The 19,470-nt window shown below is 41.1% G+C and overlaps 1 protein-coding gene across 3 annotated transcripts in view; it reads right to left on the bottom strand.

The window, feature by feature from the left end:
* Positions 1-19,470, bottom strand: part of IQGAP2 (IQ motif containing GTPase activating protein 2) — a 254,515-nt gene that overhangs the window by 2,531 nt on the left and 232,514 nt on the right. For all 3 annotated transcript variants that reach the window (XM_032774320.2, XM_032774329.2, XM_032774343.2), the window contains 4 exons: positions 14,418-14,505; positions 12,357-12,569; positions 3,144-3,304; positions 1,991-2,134 (listed from right to left, as the gene is read on the bottom strand). In XM_032774320.2, the coding sequence (XP_032630211.1) occupies positions 1,991-2,134; positions 3,144-3,304; positions 12,357-12,569; positions 14,418-14,505 (606 nt within the window). The remainder of the gene's footprint in view (positions 1-1,990; positions 2,135-3,143; positions 3,305-12,356; positions 12,570-14,417; positions 14,506-19,470) is intronic.

The raw sequence follows: 19,470 nt of genomic DNA on the forward strand, positions 1-19,470 counted from the left end.
ATTTGGGTCCTGGCATATCAGGTGGCTATCAGTGAGGCTCTGAAGACACATGGAGTCTTTGAAGTCCCTTCTGAGAGTGGCCTCTATCTTTCCACCTACCAGGAAATTTGATAAGATATCCTTCCCTTAGGAAGAGATGCTAAGATACCATGTTCTTTGCCAGGGATGTTACTGCTACATCAGCCTCAGGGGAGCTAGAAAACACTGTTAGGGTGCTAGAACCAGGTAGAATTTCAGGATTTAAATACCCTTTCCCCCTTTTGTTGGGTGTTTCCCACTCCTTCCCCAATTACTTCAATGGAGCAATGTAGTAGGGGATGGAAAGTTCTCTGTTTTGGATGAGTAATAGCGGTCCTTAGTTTTAGCTTAGTAAGGCCTTCTCTGGCTACATCTTGATGGTGTCCTCAACCTTCCTCTCCATGGTTTCAAACATGCCTGAGGGAAAGAACTTCTCATGCTGCTTTAAGTTTGGGTTTTTTTTACAAAACTAGGAGTTCTCCAAACAAAGCTCCTTCTTTGGAAGAGAAACTGGAGCTCATGGAAGATGAAGATCTATGGTACTTTGTCCTTTGTATTATCTGGTGTTTGGCTTCTTTAAAAATACATATATTCATTTTGCCTTTGGGAATGAAGTTTCATTCCGATTGGGGGCCCACTCTCCCACTTTACTTGGGGCTTTTGAGACGCAGCTCATGTGAAGGGAAAGAGGGAAGGCTGGGCATTTGTGCTTCTCATCCTTGAATATGTTATTGGAAAGGAAATGCAAAGAAGCATCCTCCTAAGGGACTAGATTATCCTCTTTAAAAGGCGTCTAGTTGGAAAATATGCCAGACTCCTTGCTCTTGACAACAACACACTTAAGTGAATGGGAAGGAACTCTGGAATTTCTTTTTTTTTTAAATATACTGACCAGTTGATTGTGAGAGGTGTTAATTTAATGAGCCTCCCTCCTCAATTTACCTCAAAGAATCTGTGATTAGTACCATGGGGGCTCTAACAAGCCTCACCACCATTATGAACTGACCTATCCTTATTGAAATGTCTCTACAGGAGTCTAGACTAGTATGTGAGGAAGAATGCAAGGACCACAACATGTCGCTGAAATGCTGCATTGTTTTCCTTAGAATAGCAAAGGTCCATGGATCTTTGAAAAGTGTGACAGCTGTCTTTTCTGTAGCTTCTGAAAAAGGTCTCCTCACAAATGAAGCACACTCTGATTTTCAGTTTGTTCTCTTCGGTTTGCTCAGTATGATAGAACTCTGCAGGTTGTCCTGTTTTGGAGGGCGGAAATGACAAAAAGCACCCTGAAAAAGTTTTGGTCCTCTAAGGGAGAAAGGGTGAGAGAAAAGTGAGCTATTTTGCTTGCCGCTGTCCCAAACAGAGCTATTAAACCTAGGATATTGGATAATACAGGAGACTTCAACAACCAATTCCGTTTGCACTGCCAAAGGCAGAGAATCTGGGACAAGGGTGGAAGGAAGCACAGAGAAGTCACATGTGACCTGTCTGTGGTATTTGCAGGCAGAGAGCTGAAGCTCAAGTGTCTTGCTCAGGAGGAGGGAGAGGTCAGGATCCAAAAGCTTCAAAACTGAATAATTTTCACTAATAGCAATTTCAACATAATGCCTGCTTTACTCAAAAGCTTATTAAAATGATTACTCAGTGGATGAAAAGGCAATAGCTGCTCAGCAAGTCAGCTGTATCAGCGCTTAGTAAATTACTTTAAATGGAACATCTATAAGTTAGCTATAATGTTGCAATAATATAGTGCCTATTCCCAAAAAAAATTCATTAAGTAGCAAACTACAAAGACAGCGAGGAGAAAGTCTATTAGGATATGCAACTGTAATTTCCCTTCCTAATGTATAAAAATCTCTACAGTAATGTGAGGAAAAAAGAATGTTGACATTTCTGAACTTTTACCAAAACAATGTCTGGTTAAAAAGTTGTCAATTTCCTTGGCTCTAAGCAGGTTTAATGTCATACTCACTGGTTGGTCTGAAGATCTTCAATTTCTAGAATGACACCTTTTTCATGTAGTCTTGCTGCTGTGTACTTTAGTGATGTGTGCTTAAGTTTTTTGCTTCCCTTCTCTTCTACTTTTCCATCTAATTTAATTGACCTCCGAGAATTTCTGTAGAAGAGAAAAGTTTGTGGTTAATCCAAACACATTTCTCCTTCAGACTTATTTCTTTCCTCTTCTCCATAGTTCTTTGCAAAGGAACGGCTAACAAAGTTTAGTTCTTCCTTCATTCCTGCGTGTTCTTCTGAAGGCTCTTGTTAATTGTAACCAACTTCCACATAAAAAAAGAAAAATTTAACACTAGAAAAACAAAATGGAGGAAAATAGAAAAGGAATAGATCTAAGCATTACTGGAATTACTATTAGAAAAAAATAGAGATTTTGTCTGAATAATGTACATATTTTTGTAAAGATTTTCAGCTGCTGAAAACTTAAATTTTAGCAGCTGGTTGTATTTAACTTGTAGTAAGATGTAAAGTGATAGAAGTGACAACAGATTTTCTCTCTTTAAAAACAAACAAAAATACCAAAGTCCTTCTCCCTTAAAGAACCCACAACTTATGTCAATAAAACTTTACATTATGCAGTCTTAGTTGTGGCTTTATCTCATGAGTAATGCAGTAATCCAGGAGTTTGTTATACAGATCATCCCAGACAAGTGTCAAATACTTGCATCACAAAGCATATTTTAGCAAAGAAATATTTTAAAAAGTTAGTACTATTCTATATTCCTCCACCTTCAAGCAAGTTGCCTCAGAGTGAGGAGGAAAATAATAGTGATGTCCCAATGCAATGTTGCACATGGAGCTTGCACATGTGTATTCCCACTGGTAAACTCCAATTAAACTTTCCAATTTAAGACCAATAAATTGAAAATATACCTGTCAGACTTTTTTTTTTTTTTTTTTTTAAAAGGCTTTTTAAAAGGAGGCTTCAAAGAAATTTATTATCACTGTTTCCTTTTCGCTGTGTAGTTTATTCAACCATTAGTGACAACTCCGGTTCACTTTTCACATGTGAATTATACTCAAATTTGCAACTAAATGAAGATGAAGCCCTCCACTTACATCAGTGGCATTTGGAACTCTCTTTAGACATTAAAAAATATCTTTCAACTCACTTCCTTGTTAAGTTGTCTAAGCAGGTTTTTATATAGGTGTTGTAATAATTTACTTGATCTTCATAAAATGCTGTCTTGGATTGAAGTGCAGACAGAGTCTGCTGGAGTTTCACTAATTCAGCTTTTCGATGATGTCGGTATCTTCTTTGATTTCGGATGTCCTAAGGTAAAAAGTTTTGAATTGAATTGTTTTATTGAATAATAAATTAATTTTATTTAAAAAATTCAAATCATTTCCTCACAAACCACCACCAAAATCTGTTCAGTACTTCTATGACTGAATAGTAACTTATTGCTCACTCATTTACGGGGGGAAACATGAATTATAATATTGCACTTGCTCATATTTCCCAGGAGTGGTTTTTTAAAAGTGAAGATACAAATCCTCTGCGTACAAGGAATAGCATTTAGTTGTGCAAAATAGATAATAACATCCCTAACCCATTTATGTGCAATTTAGTCAGCTGCTTATAAAAGCATATTCTTTTATCATTTATAATTATTTCTGCCTATTATGCTGAAGAGAGAGTCCATGTTTCAGCAAATAAACCATTATTCGATGACCACTGACTTTTTTGAGGACTCAAAGAAGTCAAAACTAGTTAAGGAAATCTATAAAACCTTTATTTTTATGGTATGTTATTTCTTCCAATACATTGATGCTACAGGTAGAGACTTAGGGTACGTCTACACTACAGGATTATTCTGATTTTACATAAACCAGTTTTATAAAACAGATTGTATAAAGTCGAGTGCACGCGGCCACACTAAGCACATTAATTCGGTGTGTGTCCATGTACCAAGGCTAGTGTCGATTTCCGGAGTGTTGCACTGTGGGTAGCTATTCCATAGCTATCCCATAGTTCCCGCAGTCTCCCCCGCCCCTTAGAATTCTGGGTTGAGAGCCCAGTGGCTGATGGGGCAAAAAATCATTGTCCGCGGGTGGTTCGGTAAAATGTCCGTCACGTCATTTCTGTCTCCGGGGAACAGGCAACCAGCAGACCATCATTTCGCGCCCTTTTCCCCTGGATTGCCCTGGCAAACGCCATAAGCCGGCAACATGGAGCCTGTTCAGCCTTTTTTTTTTTTTTTTTTTTTTTTTTAACTGTCACCGATATGTTACTGGATGCCGCTGACAGGGCGATACTCCAGCATGTACAAGAAGCAGTCATTTGCTTTTGCATGATAGCAGAAGACGCTTATCAGTCGTTCTGTACCATCTGCTGCCGGGTAATTGGCAACGAGATGACGTTATCTGTCCCTCTGTACTGTCTGCTGCTATCATGGTGCCCCTGGCTGAGATTGGCGGGGTGCAAAGGCAAAACTGGGAATGACTCCCAAATCAATCCCTCCTTTATGGTTTCTAAAAATAGAGTCAGTCCTGCTTAGAACTATGGGGCAAGTGTACTAGAGAACCAGTGTCCCGCAGAAACGTGAGCTACATGCCATTCACGGGGGTGCCCCTGCAACACCCCACCCGTTGCTTCCCTCCTCCCCCAACCTTCCTAGGCTACCGTGGCAGTGTCCCCCCCATTATGTCATGAGTTATAAAGAATGCAGGAAGTATACTTAATAACAGCTGACTTGGGTTAACGTGTGCTCGAAGATAAAATGAGGGGAGCAGCCTCGTCCCGGGGGCTATGATAGTACCGCTTAATGGCATGTTAACATGTTCACGCTCGGGATGCGTCAGGGTGAGAACGCGCAGCGCGAGGCATCTGCTCGCCTGCTATCTCATCTGTACCAGGCATTACCACAATCATATAACTATTACACTCTCACATGGAAAATTTCGGGAGAGGTGCGTGAGCTGCATGGTGTATGACTCAGACCCCTTGCTAGTTTGCTATGGATAGACGGTACACTGAAGGGCACATATCTCTGAGCGCATACGGTAGCACCTGGATGGGAGCCGTTGGGGGAGAGACGAGCAAGCAACGGGTTTCGTGTATTTTTACGCAGCAGGCACCCCGCAAGCGCACCTCACCTGAGGCGCACCATGAGCACTCACGGGCTGAGTGGTGATGAGGCCTATAAGTCATATTTGTAGCGTCTGCACCGGGGGAGGGGCCGGAGCGAGAGCGCGCGTTCACTGCTGCAGGCAGGGTCGGCGCAGTGGCGGTACCAGCACGCTAGTAATGCAGTGTTAGAGCATAGGCGTATGATCAGTTTGATAAGATAGTCAAGGCAGAGACTATCATTATCTCTCGCCATCTCTCACCTGCTCTAGACGTGACAAGAAAAGTGGATGAAGAACACTTGACGCAGACTTATTCCCTGAAACCATGCCGAGACAGAATGTGCTTTGAGACCCCTACAGGTCATTGGGTAAGAATACAGCCAAGAACAAAATACGGAGTTTGTGGAAGACTTCTGATGTGACTGTGGGATAGGCTGAGTGAGTTCCCTACGTAGTATTGCCTTTGCACCCCGGCCTCAACCTCCTATCTCTTAGCGATGGGCGCACATTTCACTCACTGCACTTAGCCACTTATTGACGCGTACAGAGGGACAGATAAGCTGTTCTACACTCCGTTGCCAAAACTAGTCACTGTGTAGCCATCCGTAGATCGGTCATGCATGATGTTTATTCTCAAACGCTTTGGGCATTTCGTCTTTGTCAACGGAGCTTTGATAGTAACATTTATTTCCGCATACAGCGATCAGATCCATGACTCCACAGAACGTCCATATCTGAGTCGGAGTCAATGCAGAAGCACATTGATCTCGTAACTTTGGTACTGCATTGCCACCTGGATGTCTAGATGCACGAGGCCTCTGCTCAGCGCGTGGGCATCTAGCAATAACATAGCAAATCAACAGAGTGTACTCAGGTGAGGAGGAAAGGCTTTTCCCTGTTTACTGGCCACTACATCCGAGTTCGACGCCTTCCAGAGCGGTCATCAGTGGTGGCACTGGGATACTGCCCAGAGACCAATGACTGTTGATTTGCGGCCACACTAACTCTAATCCGATATGGTAATACTGATTTTAGCGCTACTCCTCTCATTGGGGAGGAGTACAGAAACCAATTTAAAGAGCCCTTTATAGTGATATAAAGGGCCTCGTACTGTGGACGGGTACAGCGTTAAATCGGTTTAATGCTGCTAAAATCAGTTTAAACGCGTAGTGTAGACCAGGCCTTAGTCAGCTTTTCCACTCCAGTATATACAATTTACAAACAATGGTGAGGATCAAGTGAGGAAATAGGTCACATTTTAAGAGGCAGATAAATATTTGGGATAGGGTGAAAAGCCATTGACAATTCTGACTCATTTCTCAGACACTGCAGAATATAAAGGACTTATCTATTCATCTGATGATTACTTTTAGGTCTTTAACACACCATAAAAACTTACTTATAACAACTGTGGTTCTTCAAGATGTTGTAGTTAGTGTGGATCCCACTGCAGACCGTGCATGTCCCTTGTGTGTACAATTGGAGTCTTGATTAGCGCGCTTGAGGCCACACATGTTCTGTGCTTCTTCATGCTCCCATGCAAGGGCATAAAGGGCAGAACAGCCACAATCTTCCTCAGGGCCCCAGAATCAAAAGCCTGGGTTGCTAAGGACTCAAAGTGGAGTTTGAGAGCTGGTCATAGGACCCACACTGACTACATCTTGAAAAAAAAGACTGTTACTCAACTTTGCATAGAATCACAGGGTTAGAAGGGACCACAAGGGTCATCTAGTCCAGTGGTTCTCTGCATTTTTTCATTTGTGGGCCCTTAAACATTTTTGAATGGAGGCGCAGACCCCTTTGGAAATTTTAGAAAGTCTGTAGACCTCTGGTGCCCATGGACCACAGGTTGAAAACCCCTGTTCTATGGTAGTGACAACTTTCTGTGGATTCCTTAGAGACAGCCTGCAGACCTTGAGGGGTCCATGGACCACAAGTTGAGTGAGAACCACTGATCTAATTTACCCCCCCCAACATGCAAGATTTCTCATAACTGTTCTTCAATATATATTGCATAGGTCCCTTATGCAATAGATGTCTGTGCACTGGTGCTGGAGTGTTTTTCCCTGCAGTATCCATAAAGGCCCCACCCACTGCTAAACTCCTCATGCTCCAAAGCCAGGATAACAGCTGAAGCATCAGGGAAGGAAGGCGGGTTGTATAATGGACATATGCAACACATCTCAAAGAACAACGGTTATGAGGAGGTGAGTAACCATTTTGTCTTCTGATTGCTTACATATGTCCATTACACTATTGACGATTCTCAAGCTGATACTCCAGGAGGCGTGGCACAAAGTCGCATTGGAAGAGAGATTGTAGGACCACTTTCCCGACATTTGCATTCTCCTATGATGCAGCAGACAGTGAGTTATGCCTGGCAAATGTATGACTACCAAAGACCACTTCACTTCTCTACAGAGGTCTGTAACTGGGACATGTACCACAAATGCTGCTGAAGTTGAATGAGCTCTGGTCTAGTGCACTGATAGTTTGTCAGGAGACATTACTCCTTTGGCAGCACAACACATTGTAATGGAGCTGGTGATCCATTTTGATAGCCTGTGAGTTGTCATTGAGTGGCCTCTCATATGTTCCATGTAAGATGAAAAACTGTGAAGACACCCCCAAAAGGCTGTGTCCTACCTAGCTAAAAACACCAATGTGTGAATGTCCATGGTATGGAGCTCCTCCTCCTCCTTGTGGATACGCAATTTTGGCAAGAAACTTTGTAGACAGGTAGACTAATTTAACTTGAAATTGGACACCATCTTCAAGAGGAATCTGTGGTGTGGTCTCAGCTGAACCTTGTCTTTGTAGAACACTGTAGGTGGATTCATGACTAATGCACTCAGCTCTCCCACCCTCCTGGAAGAGATAATCGCTGCTAAGGTGGTTACCTTTGCTGTCAGGTGTAGAAACAAGCACAACGGTAAAGGCTCAAAAGGAGGGTCCATAAGCACAGACGCCACCAGATTTAAAGCCAGGAAAACGTTGTGTCTCTGACAAACATTCACACCATTCAGGAACCTGGTAGTGACTGGGTGAGCAAAAACCGTCTTTCCATCTATGCGAGGGTGAAATGCTGAGAGGACCACTAGAGTCACCCCATAGAGCTAAGAGCTAGCACTGACTCCTTAAGGAGCAAAAGATAGTCCAGAATCGATTAAATCTTCCTCTGAGTCAGGGCCACATTACCGGAGGCTGCTGAGACGGAAAAAATATTTTCATTAACTCAACTAAATAGGCTCTTCTGGACAGCTTTCCACTATTAAGGAGCGCATTCTAGATGTCAACTGAGCAATGTACCTCTTCTGCGTTCAACCATGCCGTAAGATGCAGCATCCACCCATGGCTGTGTCTTGGGAGGTCTCAGGTTACTGGTAATAAAGGTTTATGAGTGAACAGTTTGCAGAGGTTTGAATACCATGTTTGGCTCAGTCAGGCTGGAGCTATAAGGATAATTCTGCCTTGATCTTGATTGAGCTTGAGAATGACCCTGGGAATAAGGGGTATTGGCAGGTATGCACAGAGGAGCTCTTGGTTTCTCAGAAACAGGAAAGTGTCTGATATTGACCCTGGGCAGTGACCCTAGAACAGAAGCAGGAATACTTCTGGTTCCTTCAAGTTGCAAACAGATGTACGGACAGAACACAGCAGTTAGAATGCTTGTGTTGAGCGACCGTTAGTGTTCCAAATTGAAGGACTTGCCCAGGCTAATTGCCAGGCCACCTGAAAGCCTGGCAGATGTGATGCGTTGAGATTGACAAAATTCTGACTGCACCAGTTCCATAACTTGACTGCCTCCTAACAGAGACTGTCTGACATGGCACCCCCATGCTTGTTCACATAGAACACTGCTGTGGTGGCGTTGAATAGTCTTGCCCTAAATGTGCAGCAGGAACTGCCAATATTCACAGAATACTGCATGCAATTTGAGGACATTTGTGTGTAACCTGAGCTCTAAGGTCACTCAGATGCACTGTCCAACCCACAGCTGAGCCATCCATTACCAAAGTCATGATAGGGACAGAGAGAAAGAAAAGAACTTGCCTGCACAAGGAGTCTTGGCTCATGGCAGTACTTTGTCAGGGATGCACACCAGCTTGTCTGGATGATGAATCTGAGGGCAACAAACTGACTTGAGCTATGCCTGAAACTCTCTCAGGTACAGCCTGGCATTAGGGGTGGACCTATGTGAATGCTGCCATATCACTTAAAAGTCTGTGGGAATTCCTCACAGTGGTCTGAGGATGGTCACTGAGGAACGCACAGAGTTCCCATATAGGAAATCTGGAATAACGCAGGAAAGCCTGGCTGAGGTCAAATCCAAGACTGCCCTGATGAATGCAGAAACAATAAAGTTGATTTTTTATTGCTCAATTTCTGGCCTAGGACATTGAACAGACCCAGAATCTGAGGGACCATAGCCCTGAGATCTGTGGCAAGCATCACCATCCTGAAACTGAGATAGTGTATGTATTTGTTCTGTTTACTCAGGTCTAGGATAGGACAAAGACCACCTTTCCTCTGCAGAAGAAGAACATATGGGGAGCTGAAGCCTTTTCCCCTGAACTCTTGTGATACCTCTTCTATGGGTTCTAGATGAAGCAACAAGGCCATTTGGTTGCAATGTTAATGTGACAAGGGTCCCCTGCAACTTCCTTTGTGTCATCTTTCAGTTCTTCCCTACTGTCCTGTAGGAGCTTGGTTAGGAAGAACATCATCCTTCGTGTAATACAGTTATATTTTGTGAATAGGGCCTTGTAGTTCATGATATGGAGCTGTACTGAAGCAGAGGAATAAGACTTGAGGCTGAAGAGATTCCATTTCTTAGAGTCTTCCTCTTTTGGGGTGCCCTTTGCAGTTCTGGATTTGTGTATAATACCAGTTTCACCAGGAAGCCTGGGTTATGTTAGCCATAAGAAATTCACAGCCTTGGCATGATGCTTGATACCTTTTCTCAATCCTCTTGAATGTAGCAGAAAGAGCAGCCAAGGTCTGCTAAAGTCCCCTCACCAACTAGTGTATATTGTTAATGAGGAGGGCAATCCTGGTAGAGGTTGAGAAGTTCAGGATGTCAGAGTTTATGGGACTTTTCCCCAGATTACTGAGGTTGTGATGTCCAGGGTCTGTGGGACTGGGGTTGAAAGGTCCTACAACACTTTAAAGTAGCCCATTGCTAATGTTGTGGCTAGTGTTACTGCTTCATCTAGTGACAATGACGACTTCTGATGGAGAAGGAGGTTGATGGGGTTCTTCCTGCGTAGCCTCAACCTGTTTGTGGAGGTTGTGTGTCTCTGGCATGGAAGGCCTGGACATTGCTGCCACTGGGAAGTGAGATCTCTCCTTTTGTGATACATGAGAAGAGGATCTGCTCTGAGACAAGCATGCTGTACAGGTGTTGGCTGGGCTGAGGTTGATGAACACAGTGCCACTCATGTTTTGCCTATGATGGGGAGTCACTGGGAGGCTCCAGTACCTTCTGTGAGGCTCTCCCCCTTCTTGACATTGTGAATCAATGGCTCAAGGACAGCAACAAGAAGTATATTTCCTCTGGTGGGGGTGCTGTAGCGTACGTGACATCAGTGCCCGGGGAGGTGGTGTCAATAGTTGTCTGTGTGGAAGATGTCTCAGATGTGGCTATCTACTCCTCTACCACTATGTACGTCAGCATATGATGAGTTCAACAGTGTGTTTGTACGGCACGCAATGCCACCTCTGCCAAGATCAGTACCAGGCCACTCCTTCCCTGTGCTACACTAGCACCTCCCACGCTTGAAGCAACAGAGAACTTGGAGGATTTGTCTCTAGAGGGCTAGTATTTTGGTCCTTCTGAGGCACTCACTGGTTTCAGTCTTCCTACCACAGGTGGTAAGAGGGAACTGCGGGAGGGCGTGACTGCATGAGAGCTCAAGGTAGTACAGGGTCCACACAGAGTCTGAAGGATGCTGCTATTCAAAGACTCCAACAGCACACGAGGCACACGGACTCCTACAGTGGGTTCTGCATCAGTTCGCACTCAAAGGATAAAACTAGATTACTCTCTTAAAAGCATCCATCTCTCAACTTTGGATATTAATTATGTTGATTAAAAACAACGAACTAAAAAAGAGTGCCAGTCAAAGTGCCCTAACACAAATTAACAATTAAAAAATATGTCAGCAACTTTAAAATGATCAATTCAGTCTGGGCTCAGCCAGCCACCTACAAAAAACTTCACACCCATTTGTCTAGGAAGCATTCTCTACACCTGCTTCAAAAGCCCTCATAAACAGATGTCTTCTGCAGGAGGCCTGGAAGGTCATCGGACCTGGACTATTTCAGAAAAGGGAGGGAGCAAGTTCCGGGATCTCACAAAGGATGCTCTGCCAGATGCCCCCTACCACACCTCTTAAGAAGGAGGTTGCAGCTTGAGCACAATCTTCTGACTACAACTGTGGAGGCAATCCCTCGGTTATAGTATTAGAAAACATATTTGACTATGTGTATTTGCAATCAACCAACCTTTTACCTTTTCAAAAAAGTTCGTCTCATGACAATAGCTGATGCAAATGAATATAGTTTCACATTAACTACACTAAATGGACAATACGAGCAAAGAATGGGGATTCTGATTTGGGTCAAGATGATTGGTTGCTACAAGTTTAACTCTTTATTGAGATAATGAAGAAAAGCACCCTCCTTTATAGTTTTTCATCATTGCTGCAGCTATTTTGTCTTATGTCAAAGGTATGTAAAGAAATCTTTTTTCTGACTGCTATTTTTATTTGGTTTAATTTTTAAGCTCTGCAAAGATGAAAACCAATGATTACTCAAAACATTGTGCTTAGAAAAATTTATTTAATTTCAAATGGAAAAAAAGTAGCTTATTCTCTCGCATAAACATACACTGCAAATGGCAGGTGCTAATCGATACCAATAAAAGAGCTACATAGAAATATCCATAGTATTGGAGATTGTCAGTTACTCTTCATCACTTGTGTAGTGTGGATAATAGAGGAAAAGTGCACACCCTTGCACATTATTCAGCTCAAGCAATCATGTATTTGAGTATTTTAGCAACTAAATTTTCTCATTTATTTTGAGGGTCTAAATTTTTCTTTCAAACTGAGATAGAATCATTATTTGCATACTTTAGGTGACTCAGTTCAGTATTCTGAGTGAGGATTTTATCACATGTACACATGCATATGGTGAAAAGGTAGGTGCATTTTTAGAAAACTTAAAAGAAAACAGCACATTCCAATTACCTTAGCAATCTCATTAATGATTTCTTGGTACTTATTTGCCAAAGACACTAATCCAGCCTGTTCCAATGTGCGAAGATTTCTTTGTATTTTCCTTTTCTTTTGTTCTATTGGTAGCTGCCCATCTTCAAGCATAGACTGACTGTGCTTCATTTTCTCAGGAGTTTTGGAATCTAAGATGGCACGTTTCTCTACCACTTTTAAGTGCTCGGATTCCTGGACAAAATATGGAAAAAACAGTTGCTTACTTGTTCATAATGAATGCATATTTTATATATATATATATATATATGAAAAGTGTACAGATGCTCTCACCTCTATGTAAGAGAGATAACGGAGAACTCAGAACAAGACTGTGTAAAATAAATGCTATGTTTATATCCATGTTGACTAAACTCTTACCATGCCTCTTGAAGGCACCTTAAAGTAGGTCCATTATTAAGGCTACATTTTAATCACAGGTATTTTTAATTAAAAAAGTCATGGATAAGTCATAGGCAGTAAACAAAAATTCACAGCCGGTGACCTGCCCATGACTTGTACTATACACCCCTAACTAAAACGTAGGCAAGGCGTGCGTCCAGGGGTGCCATGGGAGTGGCCCGGGACCCCACACTGGTTCTGGGGGAGGAGGGCTGGGTGGAAGTGTGCAGCCCAGGACTCCCACTGGTGGTGAGGAAGGGGTGCTGGGCGGCAGCTCATGGCTCAGGACTCCCGCTGGTGCGGGGGGTGAGGGAGAAAGAGGATTGGCAGGGCTGACAGGCTCCCTACTCAGTTCTGCATGTCCCTTCAGCTCCTAGGGAGAGTGAAGGCCAAGGTGACTCCCCACACTGCCCCTGCCACAAGCTCTGGGTCTGCAGCTCCCATTGGCCAGGAACCACAGCCAGTAGGAACTGCGAGGGTAGCGCCTGCAAACATGGGCAGAGACCCTGACTCCTCCACCTAGGAGTTGCAGAGACATGCCAGCCGTTTCTGGGGACCCCCCCCTCTGGTAAGCACCACCCAGCACCCCAATGCCCTGCCCCAAGCCTTGAGCCCCTTCCCACACCCACGCTGCCCCAGCAGTGGCCAGTGCTGCTGGCCCAGGTACTGCCTGATCTGCTGGGACAGCCCCGGAACCAGCCACACCAGTTGCTGCAGAAGTCACGGAAAGTCATGGAATCTGTGATGGACACAGTGCATTATCCATTATTAATGGATTAGTACATTTGTTAGCTGGGAAATAGGAAATGTGCTTGAACCCATTCAAATCAGAGGAAAGACTTACGGACTTCAAAAGGCTCTGTATCAGGGCCCACAGTCCTTAAAAGCGCCCCCCTCCCCATTTTTTGTTTTGTTTTAAAAGCTAACACTTTGGCTTTTCTTGACATCACTGATATAGCTTGCATCCACTAGATATTTCAGGCTGCAACAGTTGAGAGAAGTCTGCAGAAGACAAGAGATTCCCACGCAATTCCCATACCAAGGAAGGCAACAGGCAGTTTCCCACATGGTTGTTTGTTTATATTGCATAAACTAAGAAGCTAAATGGGAAAATGCTTGAAATTAAGATCCTAAATTTTTCTCATGAAATATGTAATAAGATAACTTACATTGGTGCATTTGACAGTATAAAAATCAAAGACTATAGACACTTTAACAAACTATGTTAAAAAATTTCATGGACACATGACAGTACAACTTCAGTCTTATTCTAGGTGTCTTAGTACAAAAGATGAACATTTTCGAATAGGAATAAGCCCTGTGATCTCAACGGGACTTTTTAGTAAGACTCCTGAAATGAAATAGCTCTCTCTGAAGTAGTTTTTAAAACTGCATATTAATTTCTGATTTTAATTCCAAGTTATCCACGTGAAAGGAAAAAAAACAAAATAAAAAACCTGATTTCCTGATAGATCTGAATAATTTAAAAAAATATGTAAATTTAATGATTTGTTATGAGAAAAAATAATATTTTTCTCTATCGTTAACGGTCAGAGAAATGTGTTACTCTTATCTATTTTAAATACAGGACAAGGTATTAAGATTATATGAAGAGGAGAGCGAAAATAACTGGACATTTACCTGTTGTGCAGAAGCTGCTGTTTCTAAGATTTCTAAGAGTGTATCTCCCGGTTGCGTTCGTATCACATCAACTACAAGTCTTTTTGTCCTTTTCAGAGAAATAAACAATGGATATTATAAGACAGCTGTCATGGGAAGCATTTAGTTTCCTCATTTGTGACACAATTAAAAAATTAAAGATCACACACACAAAATGTTGGTATTTTTTAAAAGGTATTTTAGATTTCAGAGCTTCTATTAACAGCAGTATTAAACTAAATAATGGATTTTTGATATATGCACATTTTTGTATCAAAGTTTATATGCTTCTGTTCCCTTTATTATTTGTGAGATTCAATCATCATGGTGATAGATGCTATAATAAGAATCTAGATAGCTAAATACAGGTGCATTTGTATTACTTAGCTTAGGACTGACAAAGAGAGAAATTGAAATACAGATCTTTCCAAAGTCTGACATATGCATAAATCTTTTATGAGCCACCTGGATTTATACTGAATATTTAGAAACAAAGACATTTGCTGAACTTCAGAAGCAACACACAAATTACTAATGTGTATTACTGTGTACTGCTTAAAGAAAGAGGCATCTCTAGGAGCAGAGAACATGCAACATTTTCTTACTAGCAAAAAAAAAAATTCTAAACAGAAAGGAAATTGCTATGTCCTGATATTTAAAGTAGTGAGTTTTTGTGGTTGTGATAAGAAGTTATCACAATTCCTGCTGTCTTTTCATTCCACAGTTATTCCAAGAACATCCTGTTACACAGCTCTACTACAACACAATACACTGTTACACAAACTAGGTACATCTCTTTACAGGCTACCAGTATAAGTAATATATAGAGATTAGTGGATAAAGAGTAATGTATAGTATATGCCATGCTTCAAAGAAAGAAAATGTAACAGGGTTTTTGAAAAAAATCATTTTGAAGTATGAGCAGTGAAACTAAGTTAAGTCCTCAAATAACTGTTTTTATCTATGTAAACCACTGTCTTAATTTTCAAGACTAAACGTTTATATCCAACAAGAAATGGTGAGAAAAGATTTTATGGTCTTCTATTCTATTACTTTCATTCTTACTTGACACAAAACATTTGAGTTTGGATTAATTTCTTATTGATGTATTAGAAATTCTTACACAAGGAAAAAGGCAGCAGTGGCAATAACTCCAGAAATGTCAGTAAATCGAATGACCATATTCTGATACATACATAGCTGGAGCAAGAAGTCTGCTCAACCTACTGGAGGCACGGTAGCAATGTTCTATTCCCTCTGTACATAGCTTCTCTTTACTGCATGTGACACACAGAATAGCTTCAGTGGGATTCATTCTGTCAGCTAGTGTTCCTGAATTCATTCCAATATGCCAGTGAAGCAGAAGCTCTCTCAAAATGAGTTTGTCCTAGCTATACTCAATTCAAATTTGTCTCCTTCTGTAGCTGCCTTCTCCAACCTTTGGTGATCTCCCTAGAACTTATTTCAGCAGACAGAAATTTATTACAGCTATTTTATGCACTCATTCAGGAAAGGACTTAAGTACATGCTTAACACTGACTCAAGGACTCTTGGGTATGTGCATAAATTCTTTTCTGAATCCAAATGCTTTTCTGCACTGGGGCCATAGTTAATGGACTCCAAGTGCTGTTTAGGAGGAGAATGAGGTGCACACAGGGTACAGCTGTATACAGAACATATATTTTTCTCCTCAGTCACAAGCAGAGATGCTGTCCTGCAACCAGAATTGGGCAAAACAACTCACTGATGAAGTTCTCCTATGTTCTGCTTTTCATGCAAAAAGATATGCATACAAAACACTGGTACAAGACAACACTAAATATCATCCTTTGAAGAAATATATTTGCAATTTTTAAGCTTGAAAGGCCCAAAGGTTTCCTTGAATTTGAATATTCTAAAGATATTTTTAAAAACCTAAAATATTCTAATGAGTTTTATAGAAGAGATGCATCATTGAATTTGTAGAATATCTAGGAACAGTTATTCATATACAGTATACCTGGTTGTATACCTAGATGCATACTATTTCAACGTCAATTAATTAAATAATGGCACAAGGTACACGTATAAAGTTTGCAGATGATACCAACCTGGGAGGGGATGCAAGTGCTTTGGAGGATAGGATTAAAATTCAAAATGATCTGGACAAACTGTAGAAATGATCTGAAGTAAAATAGGGTGTAATTCAATAAGGACAAATGGAAAATACTCCACTTAAGAAGAAACTATCAGTTTCACACATACAAAATGGGAAATGACTGCTTAGGAAGGAGTACTGCAGAAAGATCTTGGGGTCATAGTGGACCACAAGCTAAATATGAGTCAACTGTGTAACAATGTTGCAAAAAAGGGCAAAAATTATTCTGGGATATAATTAGCAGGAGTGTTGTAACAAGAGACGAGAAATAATTCTTCTATTCTACTCCATGCTGATTAGGCCTCAACTGGGGTATTGTGTCCAATTCTGGGCACCACATTTCCAGAAAATGTGGACAAATTGAAGGAAGTCTAGAGAAGAGCAAAAAAATTATTCAAGGTCTAACAAACATGACCTATGAGGGAAGATTGAAAAACTTGAGTTTGTTTAGTCTGGAGAGGAGAAGATAGAGGGGACATGATAACAGTTTTCAAGTACATAAAAAGTTGCCACAAGGTGGAGGGAGAAAAATTATCCTTGTTAACCTCTGAGGATAGGACAAGAAGAAATGGGCTTAAATTGCAGCAACAGCGGTTTAGATTGGACACCAGGAAAAGCTTCTTGACTGTGTAGGGTGGTTAAGCACTGGAATAAATTGCCTAGGGAGTCTGTGGAATCGCCATCGTTGGAGATTTTTAAGAGTAGGTTAGACAAATACCTGTCAGGGACGGTCTAGATAATACTTAATCTTGCCATGAGTGCAGGAAACTGGACTAGATGACCTTGTGAGGTTTCTTCCAGTCCTACGATTCTATGGCAGTAGAAAGTTTCTATGAATGTTCCTCTTAAGGCAGGAAAGCTAATTGTCAGCTAAGGTAAGTGTATTTTCATCTCTTGAACAAAAATACACTGGAAGTTTAATTCTACTTTTGGAAACCTGACCCCTTCCTTGGAAACTATTAACAAAACCCTCATGTGTCATGCCAGATAAGCTTTAAAACCACAATAGGTTCCTCAGATTCTTTAAGTTTCTGAAGGGAAATTAACAACATATACGTATATTAAACTAACTGGAATGTGCCAGTCAGTATGAGAATCAGCAAGAAAATCTGTCATTTACACACCCACATTGCCAGTCTGTCAGATATTTAAAAATGTGAGTTTTCTTTTGACATAGTTTCTAGAAATACTTAAGCATTCCATGCTCATGAAATTCCAGTATACTTCACAAAGGAAACACAACAAGAGGCAAGTTAATCTTAACTGAGTTGAAGTTACAGTTAGAAATGATTAGCACTTTCTGAGAACCAGGCTCTCTTTCAGCATTGGATAAGAAATTGAATTCTAGGTGTACATGGTATTTTTTATAAAACTGTACATAAGTTTTAAGCTACTTATAAGAACAGATTTAAGAGCATAAGGCTGAAAGTACAAGACTGGGGGATCCAGTCTTCTCTAATTTTCATGTAATTTTTAGTTGTGGAAATATTAAAAAATATGTTTTTCAAATCACTTAAAGACTGAGTTAATGCTGATCAATATAGATACTTATTTTTACAGCTAGTTTACTTCCTTTCCTCTGCTTCAGTTACAACTAATGTGTTCTGCTTTTATTGACCAAAAAGTCCTTTTGCATTTAACTGGTGAAAGCGAGTTAGTTGAGGATTAGACCAGGTAAGAGAAAGAATGCTGGTAGAGAGGGTGAAGTCAATGGTCACCATGGCAGGTGTGATGTCCTCCCCCATTACAGAAGTTGGTCTGGGAGTCACTGTAGATCACTGACATCACCAAGTGGCATATTCAGTCTTAGTTTGGACACAGTTGCGTCTGGCAAAAAAGTGATCCATGACTTTGCAACCTCCTGATTGGATTATTGCAATTAAAAAAATACAGCATAGAATGCAGCTGCTAACTTCGTCCTGATGGTTTTTAATGCATCCATTTTTAGTAGACATAAACTTAGAAGTGTTATTTATTATGGTAGCTACTAGAGGGCCCAACCAGCTTGGGGCCCCATTGTGCTAGGCACTGTACAAACAGATAGAAAAAACAGACCGGGTGAAAAGGCAAACAGCCAAAGACAAAATGATTTGGCCAAGGTCACAGCAGGTGAATGGCAAAGCTAGGGCTAGAACCCAGGCCTTCAGCTCTGTGCCTTAGCCACTAGGCGACACTCCCTCAATGCAATGGAGAAACTAGTCTTGTTCAAGCAGAGCTTTAGTAATCAGAACTTCTTAAAGAGATTATACAAATGTATCATATTTCACACATTCATGACCTTTATCTTAGTTTTAAAAAGCTACAGTTCACTAACTCCAAAAGAAGCTACTTGTAGAGAAATAAATTAGATCTTCTGGGAAATATATGCCCTAATTTGGGCATGAATATTGGAATACGAGACTCCCTAGCCCAGATTGGTGTAGGTAAGAGGATTCTGAACATTTTAGCAGCTCATCTTTTCACTTGTGAGAAGCACAGTGTATTTCCACCATTGCAGTACTGTTATGAGAAGCGTGCATGCCTGAGGAGTCATTTAAAAAACACTTATTACAAACAAGATGTTCCTGTAAACACTGTCCAATTATGCACATAAACTGGTGGGTTAATATCTGTGGTTATCACAAATACTATACACATGCGTAACTATTTTATAAAAGCACCAGTTTCAAAATTTATATTGATTATCTCCCAATATGATTAATAAAACACACTTTTAAAGAGTGATGATTTAATATTCAGAACAGCTCGCAGACTGCCAGCTATCTAAACTCATATTCGCTATTTAGATATAGAGCAGATACAGCATGAAAGTTTCTCTACACTGCCCAACAAATGTACAAAAATCCTGTTTTGCAGGAGCCACATTTAGTGAGATGTTTGAATGGGAACGAGGCAAAA

The sequence above is a fragment of the Chelonoidis abingdonii genome, chromosome 6, assembly GCF_003597395.2.
Source record: "Chelonoidis abingdonii isolate Lonesome George chromosome 6, CheloAbing_2.0, whole genome shotgun sequence".
Taxonomy (NCBI): domain Eukaryota; kingdom Metazoa; phylum Chordata; order Testudines; family Testudinidae; genus Chelonoidis; species Chelonoidis abingdonii.